The sequence below is a fragment of the Zingiber officinale genome, chromosome 8A (assembly GCF_018446385.1).
Source record: "Zingiber officinale cultivar Zhangliang chromosome 8A, Zo_v1.1, whole genome shotgun sequence".
NCBI classification, from domain to species: Eukaryota; Viridiplantae; Streptophyta; class Magnoliopsida; order Zingiberales; family Zingiberaceae; genus Zingiber; species Zingiber officinale.
In genome coordinates, this window is record NC_056000.1 from 21,823,326 (window position 1) to 21,848,208 (window position 24,883).

Below are 24,883 nucleotides of genomic sequence, written 5' to 3' on the forward strand. Positions count from 1 at the left end.
TCTAAATTGGTATTTTAGATATCACAAGGGACAAATCAATAAAATTTCAAAAAAGTATGTATCTAAAAAATTCTTAGTTAATCAAGTTGGTTGGAACCTATATTAGGTTCCAAAGTCTTGCTTAATCTAAACTCTAAATTAGACTTAACACTTTTAGCAAGAAAATTAAACGTTAAATTCCTTTATGAGGCTTTGTCTAAGAAAGTGGTTGTTGCTCCAATAACCAAGAAGGCTTAGTACCTCGCCACTACTTGGAAGCCAAAATATTGAAATAAAATGTTTAATTAACTTACTGATAAAGTATTAAAATTGAATTTAAATAATGTTTTAAAAAGTTTTACAAACATTTTTTTTTGGAAAAATTTCTCAAAATTGTCTAAAAGTTGCCTAAGTTAGAATTTTCTTTTTAGAAAATTTTGTTGCTTATTTTTTTTCTCAAAAATAATTTTGTTGGCAAAAACTTAGAAAAATTTCTCAAAAATATTTGTTAAACATTTTTACTTAGAATTTTTTTTTGAAAATTATTACAAAGGGGGAGAAAGGAATTTTTATTTTTAAGTTTTTCAAAATTATTACCCTTAGAGTTTCTCTTGGTACCCTATTTTTTTTATGTGATCAAAGGGGGAGAAGAAAATGTTAAGTCTAGGAGGAGGTAGATTTCAATTTTTTTTTATTATTTTCTTGCACTTTATTGCAATTTTATTTGTTTTACTTTTATATCTATTTACCCTAGCTTAACTTAGGTTATTCACATCAAAAAGGGGGAGATTGTTGGAATCCAAAGATTGTTTTGATGTGATCAACAAGTTAAGTTAGGTCCTGTGGTATTTTAATCTTGTGTCTAAGTGTGCAGGAGCTTAGGAGCACAAGGAGTCGAGCAAAAGACGCAGCTAGCGAGAAGGATGGCACGGGAGAGAGTCGATGAGCTCGGTGAGTTCAAGGGACGAGGTGCTGCGGAAGAATACGTGGGCGGACGAGAAGGAAGGGCGCGACGTTTCTGAGGGATGAGAAGCCGGAGCGGAAGGTTGCTCAAGAAGACTAGAAATTGGGTTCGGGTGAGCCCTATTCCGGATGATTGAGATCACCCAAGTAAGCGGAGCCAGAGCGGAAGACCCGGACCGAGGCGAGCTGAATTGGAGCAGAGGGTTCGGACTGAAAAAGTCAACATTGTTGACTTTCTTGGTCCGGACTCTCGGAACGCTTCCAAGCGAACTCGTTTGGGTGCCGAGAACCCTTCCGGACGCCTATACCTGGATTTATCCAGATCGCGGTCAAACGCGATCTATGCGAAAGGGATAAAGTTTTATCCTCTTCTAGGCGCCTGGAACGCTTCCAGACGCCCCGACCAAGGCTATAAATATACCCTTGGTCCAAGAAGCAAAACATAACAAGCAATTCTTGCATTCAACACTTGTGCGCTTCCTTGTTAGTTTAGCTTCTTTCTTTTTGCGCTTTCACTGCTGTAAGAGACTTCTCCGCTTGAAAGAGATCTTTTAGTGTGCGATTCATTCCTTTGATCAACAACCTCCCCGGTTGTAACAAAGTCAAGTCCGTGAACCTCTTCTTTTAGTTTATTGCTTTCTTTATTTAATTATATGCAAGTGTTTAAGTTATAAGTTTGAGAAGGGTGTTTTGTGTTTGTGTTTTTTTTAGGGTTATTCAACCTCCCTCTAGCCGGCCAACGTGACCCATCATTATAAAAGAGGTCTTCTATTGGCGCAAATACGTTAGTCCACGTGCTTACTTTTCATTCCACTGTTCTTCTTCTATCTCGGACATTGATTTGACTGTTGGAGTATTTGTGTCAGAGACTCCCTGACCTACTTATTGACGATCTTTTTCCTCCTACTTATGCTCGTAGGCATTCCCAACTGAAAGTTTTCTTCAAGTCAACCTCCTAATCAACTCATCAATAGTTCACCTCTCACTTTCCAAACGGGATCAATATGCATTACATGCATTGCTATTGATATGGCGAATGATGTGGAGCTTCCGGATGAGGTTAAAGTCAAGAGGGTCGACTTACATGGAGGTAAAAGTCAAAGAAGGTTCAACATTTGAAGGCAGTGTAGTCGATCATTGCGCCCGAGAGATTATCTGACCGGACCATTGGGCCAGTTAGACGCCAAGTCCCTAAATATTGATAGATAACTCAAGACAACGAGTCAACACTCTCCATAGTGAAGACTTCTTTGCCACTTGAAGATACCACAGTTAACCAATCGGGTCGAGTAGTCCAACAAATTGGAACTATAGTTCGATTGGATAGAATGGACTCTTAGTCTGATTGAACCCTTTGACTAAAACAAATGGGCTGAGTGAAGGATGAATTCCCGACAACACTATATAAGTTCGATCGGCTGGTCCTTATGAGCGATTGTTGATCGAGTCACAGGAGGAACTTGGTCGGCTGACCATGTAAGCATATGGTGGATCCCTCAACTCAACGACCTTATATTCTTTTTAACATTTTGTGTTACGGAGGATAGAGAATATTCTACATGCAAGCTGTACATTAGAAGCTTTCTTTCTGATAAACGCAGATATTGCGAGTCCATTTTAGAAAATGTGTCAGAGTATTTTTATGGTATGTTCTTTTTTGGACATACTTTGAGATTCGTGCATAGGCAAACAATAACACTATAAAAGGGGTTTTCATCTAAGATGGAGGTACACGATGTTACTTAGTTTTACATACTTATAGTTACTGTTCCTCTCATTATTCATTTACTCCATTTGATCACTAATTTGAACATCAGAGTGCGCTAGGATCTCTTCCCTCGTTTGGCCACTAACGTTTCTTGTGACATGCAGGACCACTCAGAGTCACTTTTACTGAATAAGAGTTTTCAAATAGTCAATACAAAGTCATCTTTTTCATTATCTATCTTCTTCATTTTCAGACAAGGTGAGTTATAGACATCGGAATCACTAGAACATTAATTTATTCTACCTAATTTTGAATATATAAAAAATATTTTCAAAATGAAATAATCGATAGATTTTTTAATCATTTTGAAAGGATTTTACAACTTATCCTTTCTTTTACTTTTTTTTTTTTAGTCGTAGGGTTTAAACCGTTAACCGAGCCATTAATTTTTCATTTTAACGCAACACGACAGTTTTACCCACAAAATTACCTGCCTTCTGATTCGATATACTCCCGGGCTACCCGCGAACACGGTGCCGCTGCTGGGAAGCTTATAATAGCACTGATTTGAAACGACCGACTTTTTTTTCCTTAACTTATCTTCTTCCTCCGGCCATTGCTCGACGTCAGCTTGGTGGGGCCCAGAGGAAGAGGGGGACAATCCCAGCAATTATTTATATTCTTTATTTAAGACGATTCTTTTGCCAACACGCCACTTGCCTTTTTTTTTTTCCACCTTCGTATTCTTACCGATCGCAGGCTCCTCCGCGGCGTCCTCATCGTCGTCGCCATCTTCATCTGAACCACCAGGCGGAAGAGGAGGAGGAGGAAGTAGGATTCATCTCCTCGTCGCGGTTGCTGCGAGTATTTTTTTTCAGAGAGTTCCAGTTTCATTTCTTCGATTGCTTTACACACACACACACACCTTTTTGGGGTTTCTCCTGAGTTTATTTTTCTAGAGGTGGATTTGTGCTTCTTATGTTTTCCGCTCGTTCGATCCGTTGGTTTGGTGGTTTCTGATGAGTGGATATTAACGTTAGCAATTGGTTCAGTTTCCTCAAGGTTCGTTTTGCGTTTTTTGTTTAGATCGGTGGATCCTTTGTAGAACGTTTATGAAACATTAGGTTTAGATTGTATTGGTAATGCTGCTTAAAGCTGTTTACTTTTGCAATACAACCTGGATAATTTGCTCGGAATCATAAAGTTGATTTTATAGTACAGCATCGATGTTGGATCATTGATCTCATATGGTTAATATACTTTTTTTTGATGATGCGTTTTTGTGATGGTTGGATTGTGGGAAGGGACTTACGATTAATATTGTAGTGGATGGAATGCTTGAAATAATAATAAAATATGATAGGAAATTTATGGGTAATTTTTGAAACATACATGGGTTTATAATACCCAAGTGTTACATAAAGTCATCTATAAACATAGCCTATTTCTACTGAAATCTAATTTAAACAAAAATATAAGAAATTTAAATATAATTTAAACGTAGAATAATTTTATTTAGTAGATCGCATATGCTTAAATATTACTTTGTAGATGTTGTGCTCTCGTGGAGATGGTAGGATTGCATGAAAGGGCTTATGGTCATCTCCCCAGATATTTTAGATTACCTGTTTATGCTTCTTAAAATGTCAACTTGCAATATAAGCTGGACAATGTGCTCAAGTTGATAAAGATGGTAGGAATATAGAATCAATACTGACTTTTCAACGAGTGAGATCTGTCTAGCCAGTCTTCTGAATAAGTGGTTAACGAAATGAAGATCTCTCAAATTGGTGGAGTTCCTTTTTGTTCCAAAACTAGATTTCATTGTTTAATTCTTAAAATGCTAAATACACATGATGAACATGCTTATTGATAATCTTAGTTTCAACTTGCATTTTGGACAGGAGATATTTAGTCTGGAGATTAGACCAATCACACTGGATATTTGGGTTTCTGAGTTGAGAAATATTTTACTCTCTTGGTTTTAGTAACTTCACAACTTTGTTTCTTAAATGGTCACACTCTGGAATCTTTGCTTAGAGCTTCATGGATGATCAAATAAAAATCCCCTAGTCAATGTTGTTCACAAATTGAGTTCATTGCTGAAATCTTATCTTTTGATTTCTTGGATGAAGAACATTTCAGGTTGCTCATTGGAAGAAATTGATGTCCCATTAATATAATAATATAGAGGGCCTTGAACTCTGGGTTGATATGAATTGTGGAATGCCCTTCGTGGTGCAGACTTTTTTCTCTTATTTCAGTCTCTTATTTCCCATTAATATAATAATATAGAGGGCCTTGAACTCTGGGTTGATATGAATTGTGGAATGCCTTTCTTGGTGCAGACTTCTTTCTCTTATTGCAGTCTCTTAACCCAAAGGCACGGGTAACAGTTTTTCAGCTTGATATCCATTACATGATAGCGGGAGGATCACTTGAGTACAATTCAACCAATACTAGGAGAGACTATTTGAAGCTTAATGTTGAAAAAGATTCATTACTGATCCTAAGTACTCTTACTCTAATCCAAGTAGTTGTTCTATTTAGTCGATGTTCCGGGTTGGAATAATAGGAAATCTCAAGACTTTTCAACTTGGTTAATAATCTTCTGGGCAGGTAGTTATTAGTTAATATAATCTTCTCAACTGAATAGAATTTGTCACTCAACTCTCTGGACAAATCTGAGCAGATCGCTAAATAGCATTGTAAATGATTTACCATGAAGTTGGGAAAGTGGCATGTGGTGTTTTGATTCTTACAAATGTTCTCAATGTATTCAAACTACTAGTCTAAGGAATTACCATTTCCCTATTGAACAATGACATTTCATTCCTTTTACAGATTAAGTAGCTTACAATGGATTCCATCACCTCCACAACACCGGTTTCACGGGAACTCGCTCGGGAGTCTCTAATTGCAATCTCTCAAACACCACCAGAAAATAACCTCACCTCTGATGTGTTGCCTGTAAACTCAACTGAGGTTGGCATGGCAAATCAACAAGTCAATAGTGAGACAGATAAGTACAGATCTAAGTTGATCTCCATCTCCCAGAGTCAATCTCCAGACGTTCCACCATCACCAGCCTCGACTTAGATGATGAGTTACTCTAACTTGAGAACATCTATATCCTTGTTTGTACTTATCCTATATTCACTGTGTGTGCTTCCCGTCATGCTTTGATGTGAATTACCGTGAAAATCTAATTATGTGGAGTGACTTTGTTCAATCCTCCATTATTGTTCACCTCATGGAAATTTGATGTGATTGGCCGTTTGTTAGGAATTAATTACATTTTTCACTGCAGTATCCTCTATTGTGAAAAGAGTTGCCTGGTTAATCATTTTATTGTGAAAAGAGTTGGGTTCCTTTGAATGAAGTTGTTTTTTAGGACTTTTTGCATCGACGGGAGCTGTTCAGTTCAGCTAGGCCTGCAGGCCTAATATGCCCACGGGAAATATTTTTTAAACCTTTTCTATGTAATATTTTATATTTAAGATAATAATAGTTAATAATCTTTTTTAATATTTAAAATATAACTTGATTGAAGGGGAGTTTTACTGTAATGGTAAAGTTGTTATATGTGATCAGAAGATCATGAAAGTATGATAAAATTGTATATAATCGATCTTTTTTTAGGATCTCGTATGGTAAGAATTTTGTGCACCGACTTCTTTTTAGAATATAAATTGAATTCCAAAATAGTCATTTATCTTATTATCTTCTTCTGCTTCTTTACTCTTTCATTCTCAGATGGATAGATATATATATATAAAAGAACACTTTTTCACAAAGATAAATTTGTTTTAATTATTTTTTGAGCACATTACGTGGACAGAAAATGATTCAGACACTTGTTGGATCACGCAAGTATCTTTTTTTCCATTACAAAATAGGTTATCGCAAGAAAGAAAACATTCCCCGTGACAATGTAGCTGTAACATCATAAGCTTCATATTCCTCTGGAAGCAAAGTGATGAATCTACAAGATGAATGGTAGAACAAAACCTCTCTGAACATCCCCTACATGTTAACCTATTGTGCATTTCCTTGGTGGCCACTTTGTTGTATGTCCTATTGTACATTTCCTTGGCAGCTACTTTGTCGTATGTCACAACGTAATTGCTCACGGTCCACAACTGCTCTTGCTTATCGATTATTCAGATTCTTCAAAGTTTGCAGTCTACAACATGTACTCTTGCTGATCAGTTATTTGGATTGTTGCAATGCCTCACAGTCAACAGCATCTACTCTTGTTGATCAATTATTCATCTTGAAGTCATTTGGTAAAAAATTCACCTTATGACTTGGCATTCTTCCATTCCGATCTCACTTGCTGGATTCTCTGACGGAGCTTCCGCCTGTGGTCATGGATTTTGCAGAGTCCATGGCCGAGGACAACAGCAGAGTAAATCCCATGTGTGATCATAGGTGCAAGAATGTTATCGGTCTGCAAATCAATCACAATTTTTTGTTTTACTTTGGTTCAATTCGTAAAAGGTAGCAAAAGGAGATGGTTGCTCATCTTTGCAAAGAGAAAAGTTGTCCAACCTGAATCCATTCAAATCCGAGGTAGAGGGCCAGCAGTCCTTCTAAAAGGGGCGAATATATCTTCCTCATTTGCCTCCTCTCGTTCCAGGCTGTGTAAAACACTGCCATGTTAAGTTCAAGTAATACCTTCTAAAGATTATTGTTTAAGTAAATACCATCAAAAGATTATGTTTTCTTCAACTCTTTGTCCTTTTTTTTGGCAAGAACAGTTCACTAACCTGCAAAAAGCTTTTTGAGATCTTCGCGGCCAGTTCTAGAACTCAAAACTGGTGCAACCACGTAAGTGGGATCTGAAAAAATAACAAACAAAGATCTATGAGCTGGTTTTCATGGCCAATTCATGTGTGCATGGATGTCAAAGGGTGGATCCGACAACCAACCTTTAGGAGCAGTCGCAACATAATAAAGAGATCCGGTAAGAGTGGCAGTTATAACTGCTGCAAAGGCTTGAGCAAAAGGGACAAAGAGAGGCAGCATGCCAGTCTGAAGGGAAAGTTATACTCGATTAATTGGCTATCACTTGTACAATCAGTAAAATGAAAAATCATATAGACTGATAGGATACCAAACATGCAATCCCGTGCGCATCTTTCATGAGTTCAGTGCCCCTTAAAAACATACCAGCCAATGCACCCTGTAAAAGTATGCAAGCTTAGACAAATGAGTATATACACACATGAAGAATGACATAACTGATATGGGACAATCTTGACGAGCATTGCTAGAAGGGTAAAAACAGTAGAGCTCCTCTCATACGCCCCACAACAATTTCATAGAAGTTGAGTTAAAAAGGTATCCTAGCATAGCTTAGTAAGGTTTTCTACTTTTTCCTTCTAATGACTTGAGAAAAAGAGTCTAAAATGATTGAGATTTCTCTTTTACAAGGAGTTCTCAAACCCAGTCTAGTGGTATCAAAGGCAGTTGTTATTTGAAAAATTGGATCAGTGGAACACTTAGATTAAATGCTAAGTAACTAAATTTATCCATAGCCCCATTTCTGTTTTCCTGATAGACACAATTAGTTGAAGTCCATTCTTGCTTGGTAAAAGTAAAGAACCAGTTAGCTGATGGAGAGAATGCCTTTTTAGCACTATATTGACTTAGATTTCTGCTAAGGAACTACCTGAACAGCAACCCGATAGAAGAGCTCCTCCCCGATAGAACTTGCTGTGACAATGAGTATGAACTGCAAAAATATCAAATCCCAGAATCCAGATGAATGTTGCTTGTCGAGCTTTGTCATAAGTCTGACTCGTACATACTAGAAACCACCAATTGTGTAAGGTACCTGCCACGGTGACATGCCGTAGAAGAAGCTTCGAAGTTCCTCGTCCTCCACATCTCTGATAGCGCGAGCATGGGGGGAATACTTCACCACCTCGTCCTATCAAATGAACGAAAAGAACAACAAAGGAAAGCAGCAGTCAGCTAGATCATAAACAGATTAAATTCAGAATTAGACCTGGTAAGCAAACAAAGGGGTATAATTCTACACACATCTAGGATGAAGAGGAAAGCCATGATAGGTGGAGCAGCATAGCCCAGACCCTCCAGTATCGCTCCTAGTGAGAGATGGAATCCTCCCGTTGCATCAATCCCAGTGATCGAGCATATGAACTTCCCTGCGAGCGCCATGGCTCCATAGATTCCTGATGATCCAACCAAGTTAAGTCCCCTTTTCTTCCATTTTGTTTCCTCATATATAAACATATATAAATTGAAGAACACGAAATCTTCAAGCCACAATTAGTGTAAAAATCGAACACTTATGCATAGATATCAACACTTTTCCAGTTATCGAAGTCGATTTCGGGAAGGAAATCATTAATTAGGTTGCCGTAGTGAGAGGCAAGGAGGAGACTCTACCTATCCCGTAGCTGACCCTCACGATGGCGCCAATCTTATCCCACACGGGGAACTCCGAGTCCCCGCCGGCGGAGAAGCTCCGGTCGATGACCGTCGTGTTGGTGGTGCTGACGGACGCCGGCGATGCAGAGACCTCCACGGCAGCGCCGCCAGCGGCGAACCCCCCGCGCCTGGATTCCGATCCGTCGATTCTCTCGCGGTTCCCCTCGGCAGACGCCTTGATCGACGTCCATCCAGCCGCCTTCCTCCTCTCGCGGGCCCACGAGCCGCAAGCGGAGGAAGAAGAAGGCGAAGACGAGGAGCACGAGGGAAGACCGGCGGAGGAGGAGAGCAGCGAGAGAGTACGGGAGGAAGAAGCCACACAGCTGAGCTCCATCACCAGCAGATCTGTGGCCCGTGGCCTGCAGTCGAGGACAGGGTTTAGAGTCGTCGCTCTCCCCGAAACCGGACTTCGCCCTTTTCAATCTACAAAAACATTCCACCTACTTTTCAACCCACCCGCCAACGGGAGTCAACGATCCCGACCGGGTCCCAAGGGTGCGGCCTTGCTACTGGCGAGTGAACTCCACGACGCACCTGCAGCGCTGCCTTATCCCGAGCGATTGTGCCGGCCAATCACGTCTCTCAACGCAGATCGCAAGGCGATAAGCGTACAAGTGCGCGTTTTTCCGTCGCTGGATGTGACGGATGACATTCTGCATCCTCCTCATGCGGATCCTGTGGACGCCGAAGGCTCTGAGCTCCTTGTTTCGATTGATGTTCACTGCTTTGTACGCTTTTTCCTGAACCGTGCTGAGATCACTTTTGTTTCTCTGGCTCTTCAAGATCGAGGAGGCAACACCTGTTTGATTCACGTTTCAAGGGGCTCCGTGGCCGCCTCGCCGCCTTGAAGATCAATGGGATAAGAATAAGGGTTCTGGGGATTCAAGTTTCTTTCAGGTGGCGTGATCACATACGCAAGTGACTCATGCGAGAGGAGAGGAAGGGAAAGCCAATCGCAGTTGGAGATTCTCGAGCATCTTTGACTTCAAGCTCGTCCTTGGGCTCCTTCCTCACACGAGTCGCTTCTCAAGGGCCTTTGCATCCGGCAATGGCGATGAAAAAGGTCATCTTCAGATCGTCTCCACTCACAGCCCATCCAGTTCAGTAGTGTGTATGATCTGTGAAGGCCATTTTAATTTGTTTCTAGTTTTCCACACTTTGGGGGTTAAGCTTTGAAAACCTTTGATCTTCCCATGAGGTCTTTTAGCCAAATTAACACCTTGTAGATGAGTTAGATTATATAATTGTCCAATGAATTAGTAAAACATTAATAATAAATTAAGGACAAAAAGATTAATAGGATGGTGGCGCAATTAGCTAGCGCTTAGGTCTCATAGCTTCTGAGCACCCTGAGGCCGACAGACGCTGAAATACTTGATCTAATTTTAAGTTTAAACAAGAATTTACTGATACCATTATCATACTAAGGCAAATTATCGGACAGTATAAAGGATTCAATAATAAAATAAAATGGAAATTGTTAATGAATTTAGGATTACTATATTTTGAGTCTATCTTGCATTGTATCGATATAAGTGGAGTTGTGTAAGCAAGAATGCAGTTGTTATAATACTAATTATATAAATAAAGAGGGACAATATTTATAACCGGGCATTTGGTCTAGTGGTATGATTCTCGCTTTGGGTGCGAGAGGTCCCGAGTTCGATTCTCGGAATGCCCCGTAATTTTTTCCTTTGAAAAGATGTGTTTAATATAAACTATAAACAGAATCTATTTAATTCTACCAACGGGGGTCTAGCTCATATGGTAGAACGCTCGCTTCGCATGCGAGAGGCACGGGGTTCGATTCCCCGGACTTCCATTTATTTTTTTCTATACAAAGAATATTTATTAATTATCAATTAATAAAATAGCATAGTTACTTAATCAGACTTGGCTCAATTGGTAGTATGAAGGATAAATGATCTATTATCGAGGGCGCCCGTTCGAATCTTGCAGATCGGAATTTTTAGTTTTTTTAAAAAAATCCTTTTCGAAAAAAGTATCCAATTTATAGACAAATGAAACTTGCGTTGTCCTTTGTTTCCGTAAAATGAAACTTATTTATGATATTTGTAACTTTACAAGGACTAGATTTATCAGTCACATTTTTAAAAAATGAAAAAAAGATATCAAGACAGAAATTAAAAGATCATTTTTTAAATCATCAAGCGGCAACCCTTTTTGATTATTTTATTATCCAAGATCATCCCACCTCACAACCTCTCCTCCTTAGCAAAATGATATAATTTCCTTGATCACATATGTTAAATCCTAAATCGATCAAGGGTTATAGTAATTACTAAATGTAGTTACAACAACATGAATATTAGGTTAGAATGTTGAATTTGTATGGTAACACTTATAAAATTAAAATTGTAGTTATTATAATAACAACTATAACGTAAATGATAAATAAATATAGTTGAATTTACATTGTAGTAATTATTAAATGGTAGAGATTAATATACCGAAGGATGATTGAATATTTGAATTACTAATGAATGAGATGCACTTTGATTAAAAATACAAGAGTGTATGCTCCTATTAAAAAAAAAATCAAAGGCACCCTCATTTTTGCATGACCTTAAAATGGGATGAGACGCCCTTTGCCATAACAATTTGATACTCCACCTCTCTTGTTCTACTCTTTTCTGGAATTATAATATCCCTTTGTTGATTAAACTGAAAAAAGTGTATAGAGTCTACTACGCGCTCAAAAACTCTCTTGTGTGAGTGTGGAAGTAATCAGAATAGTCAACTGTGACCTAGGTTTGATCTTTATACAATTTCTTCAGGAATAATTTTTTAATACTGTACATCATGCGACAATAGTTTAATGATTGTAATGTCGGTTATTTGTATGTAAAGTTTGACGGTGTGCTCATGATATCATCAAATCTTCCAGTTTTTTTCCATTTAGTCCTTCAAATATATTTTAAAAAAAAATGATGTTTACTATTAACTTTTGATACTTTTAAATTTATTTAAAAAAATTCCCTACATTAACGATCCCCTAGTCCCGACTCCGTGAATATAGAAAAAGGTAAATACATAACCCCCTAATACCGACTCATAGTGAGATAAATCCTAGGTCGTCAATTCCAGAAAATTGACCTCTGATAATTACGTTAGAGATATCATACGCCCACGATTTGCGCTATGCCATGGGACTACTTTTAAATTTATTAAAAAACTTATTAAAGGTGGATAATAATTGTCGTTTGGGTTGAATCAAGGGTAATATAGTGAATGTTAAATTGGATTATATATTAAAACCTTTAAACAAATAAATTTTTATTATGTTACCTAGGATTGAACCAAACACACCATACAATTGCACGAAAAAATTAAGATTAAAAAGAACAAGAATTTACCAAAAGGTGCACCTAAATTTAAGAAATTCTTAAATCACATATCATACTTTGAGAATGACCAAAGCACGTACTGATTTGAGTGGTCTTCCAGTTCTATCTTTCATGCCAACCACAGTTTGATACTTTTAAATTTATTAAAAAAATATTAAAGGTGGATAATCGATTGTTGTTTGAGTTGAATCAAGGGTAATATAATAAATATTAAACTAAGTTATACACTAAAACCACTAAATAAATAAGCTTTTATTACATTATCTAAAATTGAACCAAATACATCATACAATTGCACGAAAAATGTTAAGATTAAAAAGAATGAGAATTTATCAAAGAACAAAGAACGCAGGTAGATTTGAGAAATTCTCAAACCACGCATCATAATTTGAGAATGACTAAAGGGTGTTGGGGTTGAAAGGTTGCAAACATAGTCCCATATTGGAAACACATGGGAAAGATCATGGATTTATAAGAGAAAAGATATCTCCATTGGGAGGATGCCTTTTGGGGAGAGCCCAAGAGCAAAACCATGAGGACTTAAGCCCAAAGTGGACAATATTATGTCATTGTGGAGATATCTAAATTCTTTTCGATCCAACAAAGGGTGCATTGATTTGGATGACCTTCCATTCTACCCCTCTTGCTAACCGCAGGTTCAACTTCTACTTTTAAAGTATCTAAGCCACATTCAAAACATTAAATATAAAAATTATTTCTATGGTTTGGATGCATGTAACATCAACATATCTCTCCCTCACTCTCTCTTCACTTGTAGAAAGAAAATCTCTCTCCCTTCCTCTCACTTGTTGATATATACAACTCAAATTTATTTAATTTTAATTTAACTATTAAAATCAAAATCAAAATTTGACATCAAATCTACATTCTCCAAACTCTACTATTTCATGTGGTTGAAAATTCATCGAAATCCAAATAGTCTAGGTCCATCAATAGATTTTAGTCAAAATCCACTAATCGACTTAGATTGATTGCATCCATTCTAAGTCCTATAAGTTTTTGAAGTGTTAAGGAGTCCAAATGTATCCTCCTTTAATATTTTTGGGCTTCCATAGTAGTGCCAAGAAGAAAAAAAAATCTTCAGCTAGAACACTTGGGCCTAGTCTCCTAGAGACCAAGACCATGTTGGTCCTTATCTGAGAGCAGACCTAGACCATGTTGAGCCTAATGAATGTTCTAGTAGAAAATTAGCATATTATTAGAGCACCTCTATGGAGCTTGAAATAAGTAATTGAGAGTACTTTTAGACTCTTTGCGACCTCAGAAATTAATATAACTTGAATAAGTACAATCTGAGCTATCTAGGTCGATTAATGAATTTTGACTGAAATACACTAATGGACCTAGGCTATTTGAATTTCTACAAACTTGCACCCGTTCAATAGAATTGAGTGAGTGGAAAATGGATATGATGTCAAACTTTAGTTTTAATCAAAGAACATTATGGGTCTAGTGTGGAGAGACTATGCCCAACTTAATCCTAGTAGGCTCTTAGAGACCATGGCCACATTGGACCTCATCTCCCCATACCAAACCCACTCTTTTCAAGCATCAGCTCTATCGAAATCTACTGCCATGCGATTTTACTTTTATTACTTACTCCTTAAATGTATGAAACGATATGATATGGTAAGGGCTATTTTAATTAAAATATGTTCATGTATATCTGTCAGAACCCAATTAAATGGGCATGAACAATAGTAGTTAGATTTGTTACTGACAAGTACATGTTGCTTGGGCTTGGTGTAGGGAAACCAGGCCCAATGTGGTCCTGGTCTCCAAGAGAGACCAAGACCATTTTGGGTCTAGTCTCCCCGTACTTTGATTAGAACTTAGGTTTAACGTTATATCTATTTGCTTTTCACTCAATTTTATTAGACAGGTGTACGTTTGTAGAAATTCAAAAAGCCTAGATTCATTAGTGAGTTTTCAAACAAAATTTATTGATTGACTTAGATAGCTCCAATTGTATCTATTTTAGGTCCTGTAAATTTTTGAGGTCACAAGGAGTAGTCCAAAGGTGCTTTCTATTACTTGTTTCAGGCTTCCAGAGGTGCTCCAGTATTATACTAATTTAGCTAGAACATTTGGGCCTTATCTCCTAAAGACTAGGACCACTTTGGGCTTGAGCTGAGAACAAATCATGACCATGTTGGACCTAGTGTGGGGAGACCAGGCCCAACTCAGTCCTGGTCTACTCTCAGATTAGGTTCAACGAGGTCCTGGTCTCCAAGAGACCAAGCCCAAGCGCTCTATATGAAGACTTTTTTCTCTTTGTCAATACTAGGGAAGCTCGAAAATAATAAAGGAGAGTATATTTGGACTCCTTGGCACTTTAGAAACTCGCAGGACTTAGAATGGATGTAATCAAAGTTCTTTAGGTCAATCGTTGAGTTTTGATCGAAATCTACTTATGATCCTAGATTATTTGGATTTCAACAAATTTACAACTGAATGAAAGAGTGGAGTTTGAAGAGGACCGTTTTGATGTCAAATCTGGGTTTTGACTAGTGTGGAGGTCTAAAAGATTGCAATCAGATAATACATTAGCAAAAATACAAGCGCGAGAATTGTTAAAGTAACCTCCAAAAACTTCAATTGATAATAACACTTATTAAAATCCTCCATAAATAATCATGGTCCACCAATGGAACTTCTTAGGCTTCTTGAGTCTATATAGCTAAGCATCAATAAGCTTTGATGGCAGTTGTGTTTTAGGTACCACTTCCTAACTAGCACCCTAAGAGAGTAAAAAAATATTTCCTATACTAATTATTGGATCGAGACGCACGTGAGAGGGGGAGGGGGGGTGAATCACGTGGTTTTCAAAAACTTATTTTATCGTTTGAAAAAAACACGAGTATGTTGGTGCAATATCCCTCAGGTCAAGGCTGACCTGGTTGACCAAGCTTGAGTCTTGGTTTGGGTTTCGATGCTTGACAATGCAGTTGTGCATTTGGGGAGATTGTCTGGTGCAATTCCCCTCTGATCAGGGTCTGATCAGGTTGGTTGAAGAAGAGTCAAGTAGGTCAAGGTTGACCGGATACTTGAATGGGAAGTCCTAACTGGGATGTTAGGCAGAAAAGAAAATCCTGGTGAGTGAAGCCAGGTGAAAGACCTAGTGAGTGAAGCTAGGTAGGAGAAAATCCTGGTGAGTGAAGCCAGATGAAAGACCTGGTGAGTGAAGCCAGGCAAAAGAGAAGACCTAGTGAGTGAAGCTAGGTGAAGGTGAAAGACCTGGTGAGTGAAGCTAGGCAGAAGAGAAGTCCTCGTGAGTAAAGCTAGGCAGAAGAGAAGTCCTAGTGAGTGAATCTAGGCAGAAGGGAAGTCCTGGTGAGTGAAGCCAGGCACGGGGAAATCCAGATGGGTCAAGGTTGACCAGACATCTGGTGAAAGTCCAAGTAGGTCAAAGGGATTGACCGGATACTTGGCACGATAAGGAAAAGTCCAAGTAGGTCAAGGGAGTGACCAGATACTTGGCACGATGGAGAAAAGTCCAAGTGGGTCAAAGGGATTGACCAGACACTTGGTGAGAGAGTCCTAGCTGGTCAAGGGTGACCGGATGCTAGGTTTTATGTACCAATAAGTCATGGTTGACTGGATGTTGGTTTAGGGGGATTTGGACTTGCTTTTGGGCAAAAACCAAGATCTGGATTGATCAGCGGATTGATCCAGCAGATCTGGATTGATCCAGCAGATCTGGATCGATCCAGCAGATCTGGATCGATCCAGCAGATCTGGATCGATCCAGCAGATCTGGATCGATCGGCCGATCGATTGGATCATGCCCAATCGATCAGCTGATCGATCGGGTGAGTCCCCGCGAATAGAACCCCTTTGGATCGATCCGTGGATCGATCCAGAGGTCCCAATCGATCAGTGGATCGATTGGGAGCTGCTGTTTGTGCGCGATAAGCCCTGGATCGATCAGCCGATCGATCCAGGCTATTTCAGAAAGCACAGAGGCACTCTGGATCGATCGGTTGATCGATCCAAAGCCTCCCCAATCGATTGAGAGCAATCCAATCGATCGGGATCCGACCGTTGGCGTCGTATTTAGCTGCAGGCGAGCGTTTCCTTCAGCAGAACTTCACCGATTCATCTCCGATCCTTATAGCATCTCCACAACAACTCTTTAAGGTTCAGATCGCCAGTTCTTGAAGGATCTTGGAGAGACATCCAAGTCAAGAGGCGAGAACACAACAAGAAGAAAAGCTAGGGTTAGGGTTTTCATTGCTTATCTTGTAAGATATTTCTTGTATCTATTTTTCCTTTGCTTTCTTCTTGTATAGAGAGATTGTAGGGCTTCTCCGCCTTTGGTAGTTACCATAAAGGAGGGTTATTCATAGTGGAGGGTGCGTGCGTGTGTGGATCCTTGGACTAGTCACCTCTTATGAGGTGGATACCAAGTAAAATCCATTTGTTAGCGTTGTATGCTTTTGTTTCTTGTATTTCTGCTGCATATCTCTGAAGAAACGAGCAACACCGACGACGAGCACGCGAAGAGCTATTCACCCCCCCTCTAGCTACTTTTCGGTCCCAACAAGTGGTATCAGAGCGAGGCCGCTTTTCACCGGAATCATCGCCGGAAGGGGCAAACAAAACAAGCAAAGCTAGAGGGTGAAGAAGTTGAAGAAATTCTACAAGTCGAAGACTTCATCAAAAGACTCAACTTCAAGATGCAATTCCAAGATGGACTTGGATTTGACACAAGGGTGGCTCCACCGTACACATCCACAAGCTTCGATTCTTGGAGATCAAGAATCGAAAATTTCTTGATGATGGAGATAGAGCAATGGTTTGCTCTCATGGAAGGATTTGAAGCTCCAACAAACTCCAAGGGCAAGCCTCTCAAGAAAAGCAAATGGAGTCAAGAGCAAGTTCAAAGGAGCAAGGCAAACGATAAAGTGACCAAGCTTTTGATCAACTTATTGCCAAGCAATATTTTGGCTCAAGTTGGAGAATTCAAGGATGCCAAGGAGCTTTGGAGCAAGTTGACATCAATTCATGAGATCCCCTCCACTGTACCGAATCAAGAGGAATCCAAAGAGGGCGACTCATTGGAGCAAGATCAAGAGGAGGACTTTGAAGTTGAGAGATGCTCAACTTCCGAAGAAGAAGTTCAAGAAGAAGCTTCATCTTCGAGGGAATGCAATGAAGGGAACAAGAAGGGAGCATACTCTTTGTTCCATGTACAAGATGATGAAGCCTCCACCTCTAGGATTGAGGGGGAGCAATCTTTGGTGACACCGGATCAAGAAGAAGGAGAAGCTTCTACATCCGGGTCAAAAGAAGAAGAGGATGATGAAGCTTCCATCTCCACAAGTCAAGCAAAATCAAATGGAGGAGTATCATCTTCGGATCAAAAGGAAGCTTCTACCTCCAGATCAAAAAGAGAAGATGCCACCCCTATAAGCAAAGGTATAACAATTTTAATTAATAATAAAAACCATATTATATATTTTGAATGTAGGGAAAAAGGGCATTACAAAAGTAAATGCCCTAAATTGGCCAAGAAGAAGGGCCAAGTGGCACAAAAGAGCAAGGAGAAGCCCAATGAGACCATCCCCAGAACAAAGAAGAGCAAGGAGCACATTATGTGCTTCTTGCGCAACCAAAAGGGGCATTACCGGAGTCAATATCCCAAGGGGAAGAAGGTGGTCAAGGCTCAAGGAGGAAGCTCAACTCAAGGGGGAGCCTCCAAGGTAAAAAGGAAGGTAACATTTATTGAGCCTATTCCTTTAAATCATGGTAAAAAGCATGATAATTCTAACTTATATCATTTTAATGCTATTTACCATGAAAATAGGAAGCATGATTAAGTTAAGGAAAATCATGTAGCTTATCATGCGAAGACCTCTCAACCTAGTTTTAGAAAGGTAGATAGGAACTTAGGCAAGAATCCTAAGGATTCTAGGTATGTGTCTAAGAAGAAGAAGAATCATGATATTAGTGAAAAATCTATGGTCGAGGAATTATGGAAGGAAAATCAAGTCTTGAGGTCAAGACTTGATAAATTAGAGAGGGTCCTTAGAAAAATCACAAATGGAACACAAGGGTCTAAGGGTAAAAATCTAGGGCTAGGAGTATCAAAGTCATCCAATGGCCATAGAGGTTTGGGATACAAACCAAAGGTCAAGAAGGATGTACCTACTTATCATAGAGTTCCATATAGCTATGGAACAAACCCTAGGACTAGTGGGCAAGCCAAAAATACTAGGGAAGTCATCCCTAAGAGTATTTTTGCAATAAAAGTGACTAAGACTTCTAAGAAGTCTAAGAAAGTCACTAAGAAGGTCACAAGGAAAGAACTTCCTAGGGTTGACCTAGAAAATGTGACTAAGGCTTCTAAGAAGCCAAACAAGGTCACTAGGAAGGTATCTAGGGAAGTTATCCCTAGTGAATACTTAGAGCATCCAAGGAGCACCAATAGGTTTTGGGTTCCTAGGAGCATTTTCTCTACCCCATAGATGGGTAAGAGAGTGTCAACTCTAAGAAGAAGGGTAGTTAACCCAACTTTGAAGAAATTGACACTCAAGGAGCATTTTCAAGGTTATTATTAACCTTTGAAAATGAAATGGATTTATGATTTACTCTTTAAAAGAGTAAAATGTGCCAAAATTTGAGAAGTATTAATTTTATTTTAAAATGGCACAATTTGGGAAAACATAAGAAATACCAAGTTGGGATTTTGGTATTTTCTTAGTGCTACTCTTGTGGAAAAACGAAATATGCCAACATTTGAGGAATATACTTAATTTCAATTGGAATAAGTAAATCAAGAGAATTAGGAATGCCAATTTAGGGTTTGGCATTCTCTTGGAGCGTTTAGAGAACAATCTAGGTTTAAATTTTTAACTTAGCAAAGGGTTAAGGATACTTAGGTAGGTAATGTAGGTATTTTATTTATGCAAAATCTTGCCATGATTGTTTGATTACTATATGCCATGACATCATATTTATTTAATTGTGTTTGCATTCATGACTTACTATGAAAATACAAAAATATCATGTCATGCATTCATACATCATGTAGTTATAGGAATCTTTCTTTTGAAAGCTAGTTCATTTTGATGTATGTCATAACATATCATGCATTATTTTTAATTCCTTAAAATTAAGGACAAATGACATTTATCAACTTGTACCAACAAGTGGTCTTTGTAACAAGTGGTACAAATTCACTAACAAGCGGTACAAGTGTATCAACAAGTGACATCCTAGGTGGATGTTCAATATCCACAAAATGCCTAGATAGATATGCATGATCCCTAGATTAGGGCAAAACTAACTTTTACATCTCACAAAGACCCATAAGATGACTTGTATATGTTTTGTGCACATTAGATACAAGTGAGATGTTAGGATGATGAATAAAACTCAACATGCTGATTTAGTGCATTCTTTTGAGTTTTAAATTCATCAAAACACATAGTTATGTGTTTTCCCATCATTGGGAAAGCTAATGTACAAGTCATGTGCATTAAGCCCAAGGAACATGGTGGGATATTGGTTTTGAAAATGTTTTTAAAATGCTTTTGGAAAACCTTGGTGAAGGCTATCTTTTGATAGTAATCATCATTGAATAGTTAGACACAAAACTTGAAGAAAACACTAAAGTTTTTGCAAATTTTCAAGTTTGTGTCAAATCTTTGAAAATATGATGTATTTTCATAGAAAACTATTTTTCCATGATAAAGAATACCCTAAATAATGTCTACACAAATTTTCACGATTTTTTGAATTTTGTAGAATTTTTGGGGAGTTTTTGAAATTGACTGAAATTGTATTTCAGCCGTTTCAGAGCTCCAATCGATCGGGCGATCGATTGAGAGTAGGCTTCTCGCGAACAGAAGCCTTCTGGATCGATCCACCGATCGATCCAGCCCTCCTGAATCGATCAGTGGATCGATTCAGAATGGTCTGATCGATTGGAACCCAACTCCAATCGATCCAAGATGTTGATTTTGGCTGGTAAAGCCTGATTTCAGCATTGTTGAACCTTGTTTAGTCTATGTAACCATTCCAAACCCCTCAAAATACATTTGTATATATAAAAAGGGTGTTTTCATGTTGAAAACAAGGATGGATTGGTTAAGGGAGACTAAGTAGAAGTTTAGGTTGAGGTTTGTATCAAATTTTAAACATTTGAACCTCAAAACTTCAAAATTTGGGTCTCCTAAAGGGTTAGGGATTCTAAGTCATTGTTGGTGCAATGACAGAAGTTACCACCATGTCTTTAGGGGGAGGGACTCTTTAAAGACATGAAAACTATTTTTTTCATGAACCTTGGAAGGTGGTTAACCTTCTTTTCAGACCATGCTCAAGGTTGAGCGGTTGAACTTTAATGGGGAGTGGATATTCTCATTGTTCAAGTGGTTTAAGGTAAAAATGCTCACGGATGGGCATTTGACTACATTGATGGGAGAATGTAGGGTTAAGGGTAATGGAGGGTATGAGACTTTCATTATCGTGTTGATCACAACGAGTGAAGTTGTGAACAACGATGAGCAACTCTTCAGGGGGAGAGTTTTCAACAAGTGAATTTGTGGATGTGTGCCCAAAGGTGGGGTTGATGTGTGCCAATAGGGGGAGAATGAAGGGTTTAAGTTAGGACTTCATTACCTAGAGGGAGTTTGCCTTCTTAGGAGGAGAATGAACGGTTTAACTTATGCTTTCATTACCTAGTGACATGAAGGAGGTTGAGGCTATGGGATTAGCCTAACTTAAAGGTGGTATTATCAAACATCAAAAAGGGAGAGATTGTTGGTGCAATATCCCTAAGGTCAAGGCTGACCTGATTGACCAAGCTTGAGTCTTGGTTTGAGTTTCGATGTTTGACAATGCAATTGTGCATTTGGGGAGATTGTCTGGTGCAATTCCCCTCTGATCAGGGTCTGATCAGGTTGGTTGAAGAAGAGTCAAGTAGGTCAAGGTTGACCGGATACTTGAGTGGGAAGTCCTAACTGGGATGTTAGGCAGAAAAGAAAATTTGGTGAGTGAAGCCAGGTGAAAGACCTAGTGAGTGAAGCTAGGCAGGAGAAAATCCTGGTGAGTGAAGCCAGGCAGAAGAGAAGACCTAGTGAGTGAAGCTAGGTGAAGGTGAAAGACCTGTTGAGTGAAGCTAGGCAGAAGAGAAGTCCTAGTGAGTGAAGCTAGACAGAAGGGAAGTCCTGGTGAGTGAAGCCAGGCACGGGGAAATCCAGATGGGTCAAGGTTGACCAGACATCTGGTGAAAGTCCAAGTAGGTCAAAGGGATTGATCGGATACTTGGCACGATGAGGAAAAGTCCAAGTAGGTCAAGGGAGTGACTAGATACTTGGCACGATGGAGAAAAGTCCAAGTGGGTCAAAGGGATTGACCAGACACTTGGTGAGAGAGTCCTAGCTGGTCAAGGGTGACCGGATGCTAGGTTTTATGTACCAATAAGTCATGGTTGACTAGATGTTGGTTTAGGGGGATTTGGACTTGCTTTTGGGCAAAAACCAAGATCTGGATTGATCAGCGGATTGATCCAGCAGATCTGGATTGATCCAGCAGATCTAGATCGATCAGCCGATCGATCCAGCAGATCTGGATCGATCAGCCAATCGATCCAGCAGATCTGGATCGATCGGCCGATCGATTGGATCATACCCAATCGATCAGCTGATCGATCGGGTGAGTCCCCGCGAACAGAACCCCTTTGGATCGATCCGTGGATCGATCCAGAGGTCCCAATCGATCAGTGGATCGATTGGGAGCTGCTGTTTGTGCGCGATAAGCCCTGGATCGATCCAGGCTATTCCAGAAAGCACAGAGGCGCTCTGGATCGATCGGTTGATCGATCCAAAGCTTCCCCGATCGATTGGGAGCAATCCAATCGATCGGGATCCGACCGTTGGCGTCGTATTTAGCTGCAGACGAGCGTTTCCTTCAGCAAAACTTCACCGATTCATCTCCGATCCTTACAGCATCTCCACAGCAACTCTTTAAGGTTCAGATCACCAGTTCTTGAAGGATCTTGGAGAGACATCCAAGTCAAGAGGCGAGAACACAACAAGAAGAAAAGCTAGAGTTAGGGTTTTCATTGCTTATCTTGTAAGATATTTCTTGTATCTATTTTCCCTTTGCTTTCTTCTTGTATAGAGAGATTGTAGGGCTTCTCCGCCTTTGGTAGTTACTATAAAGGAGGGTTATTCATAGTGGAGGGTGCGTGCGTGTGTGGATCCTTGGACTGGTCACCTCTTGTGAGGTGGATACCAAGTAAAATCCATTTGTTAGCGTTGTATGCTTTTGTTTCTTGTATTTCCGCTGCATATCTCTGAAGAAATGAGCAACGCCGACGGCGAGCACGCGAAGAGCTATTCGCCCCCCCTCTAGCTACTTTTCGGTCCCAACAGAGTACGTGCAGTGAAAAATACGAACGAACTCGAAAGACACAAAAAAAACACAGGTGGTTTACTTGGTTCAGAGCCTTTGGCGACTCCTACTACAAGACCCAGGTCCCGCGGACCTATCGGTGGGTAATTCACTAAAAACCTCTTCCGGTACCTCCGAAAGAGGGAATCGAGTACAAATAAGATCGGAGAAGTGCAACAGACTGCACTTCCCGTTTGCAGAATTTAAGTACAAAAGTATTACCGACACTTAGGATCGAAGTGGCTTGTTCGTGTATCGATGTCAGTCTACCAGCCGAGATCAGAAGTCCTCGAAACAATCGTCGGGCACAGCAGCTTCGCAGCTGAGTTGTAGCAAGAGCCCGGAGCAGTCGGAACCTCAAAAGAACACGTAGTAGCTTGTATAGTAGTTGTTGATGAAGCTTTGGGTGAGTAGGCTTATAAAGAGCATAGAAGGCGCCTTCCATAGGTGTTGAAGGCGCCTCCAATGGGATAAACTCTATCCTGCCCATTCTGTGCGTTATTTGCTCAGAATGCCAAACTTCATCTCTTGGAAGGTGCCTTCCATAGCCATGGAAGGGGCCTTCCATGAATACTACGAAGGCGCCTTCACTATTTGAAGGGGCCTTTGGACACTGTTCATCCGAAGGCTTTTGCTCCTTTTTACCCTACAAAATATGTTAGTCTAATAACTAAAACATCTACTTTGCAAAACAAAGTTAGCACAATAATAAGTTATAGTAATTAGTTTCTGTCCTCCGAGGACCAGAAACTAGTCAAGGTCTAAGATTAGGGATTTGAAATGAACCTAACTTGGACCGACGCCTACTGCCCCCTCAACCTGGATGCGCCCTCACTTAGTCACTCTCCTCTAGTGACTTACCTTTACTTACCATTTTACCAGTTGTCCAGTCCGCAGACCCAACTGGACTTCTTGCCAGATATCCGGTCAGCCCGTCAACTTATCTGGACATCACACTAGCTATCCGATCGGTTCGTTGACCTATCTGGTTAATTTTCTACACACTTAATAAGGTGGTTAAATCACACCATCACCTAACTTAACTTATTTGTCATTTATCAAAACTTGAGTTAGACTGTTAGTGTAAATTACACCAATAATCTCCTCATTTTTGATACAATAACAACCTGGGTTAAGTTAGAAAAAAAAACTATGCAAAGTACGTAAAAAAATGATTTTTAGGAGAAGTAAAAAGTTTGAGATGAGACAATTAGTTTTGTTCTCCTGTTTTTTTTTTTTTTTGTGTTTAAGTTATTCTGATTTCTTTTGTTTGCTAACTTAATTTGCTAACTTTATCCCTAACTCTCCCCCTTTGACATTCATCAAAAAATATACATAAAGCAATGCTAAGTAAAGTAAGGAGAGTAAGTAGTTTATTGGGGGAGTTTAAGAAATTTAAACCTTTTCAAATCATTTGAAAAATTAAATTTGCAAAACACTTATTTTTAAAACCAAAAATTGTTAGAAGTTTGTCCAAGGAAAGTTTTTGAAATCTAGCTTTTATACAACTAAAAATAGCTGTTAAGAAATTTACAAAATAAGTTTCAAAGTATTCTAGCAATTCAAAATACTTAAAAAAAGGTTTAAAAAACATTTTTCAAATGCTTTAAACATGAGACAATTTTAAACATGATTTTGAAATATAAAGCATTTTGAAAAAGAGTTTTTGAAAAAATATAAGTATGTTTAAACACAATAAATATTTTGAAAGTTGTTTTTAAATATCCTCTCCCTGAACCTGATGTTAGTTGAAAATAATCTAATCAACTAGAAATTGTCCTCAAGTGTCTAACCGTTAGTTACTAATTAACTATTAGAGGATAGTAGTGTTCACTTGGTTATTCAGGTTAAGTGATTGTATCCCGTTAGTGTTTGACTAATAGTGGATGACTTAATCTGATCACTATGATTTGATATTTTACGCCCAGACTTGTGTTGATGCACTGATATAAGCATTTGAAGTCTAGACAATCTGCCTATG

General features: G+C 39.1%; 1 protein-coding gene, 1 long non-coding RNA gene and 2 other non-coding genes across 4 annotated transcripts; 3 read left to right on the forward strand and 1 right to left on the reverse strand.

Moving 5' to 3' along the window:
- Positions 1–3,341: 3,341 nt before the first annotated feature.
- LOC122007943 lies at positions 3,342–5,962 on the forward strand. The gene is made up of 2 exons (XR_006119155.1): positions 3,342–3,514; positions 5,495–5,962. It is a non-coding gene; the product is annotated as an uncharacterized LOC122007943 (long non-coding RNA).
- Positions 5,963–6,484: 522 nt separating this feature from the next.
- Positions 6,485–9,554, reverse strand: LOC122007944. Its single transcript, XM_042563481.1, has 10 exons — positions 9,071–9,554; positions 8,702–8,853; positions 8,493–8,588; positions 8,328–8,390; positions 7,770–7,838; positions 7,585–7,687; positions 7,423–7,494; positions 7,205–7,293; positions 6,953–7,103; positions 6,485–6,836 (listed from the first exon to the last, which is right to left on the reverse strand). The coding sequence occupies exons 1-9, from the start codon at positions 9,444–9,446 to the stop codon at positions 6,954–6,956; spliced, it is 1,170 nt and encodes a 389-aa protein (XP_042419415.1). The 5' UTR covers positions 9,447–9,554; the 3' UTR covers positions 6,485–6,836; position 6,953.
- A 1,167-nt stretch (positions 9,555–10,721) lies between these two features.
- TRNAP-UGG lies at positions 10,722–10,793 on the forward strand. The gene has a single exon. It is a non-coding gene; the product is annotated as a tRNA-Pro (tRNA).
- Positions 10,794–10,861: 68 nt separating this feature from the next.
- Positions 10,862–10,934, forward strand: TRNAA-CGC. Its single transcript has one exon. It is a non-coding gene; the product is annotated as a tRNA-Ala (tRNA).
- The last annotated feature ends 13,949 nt before the right edge of the window (positions 10,935–24,883 follow it).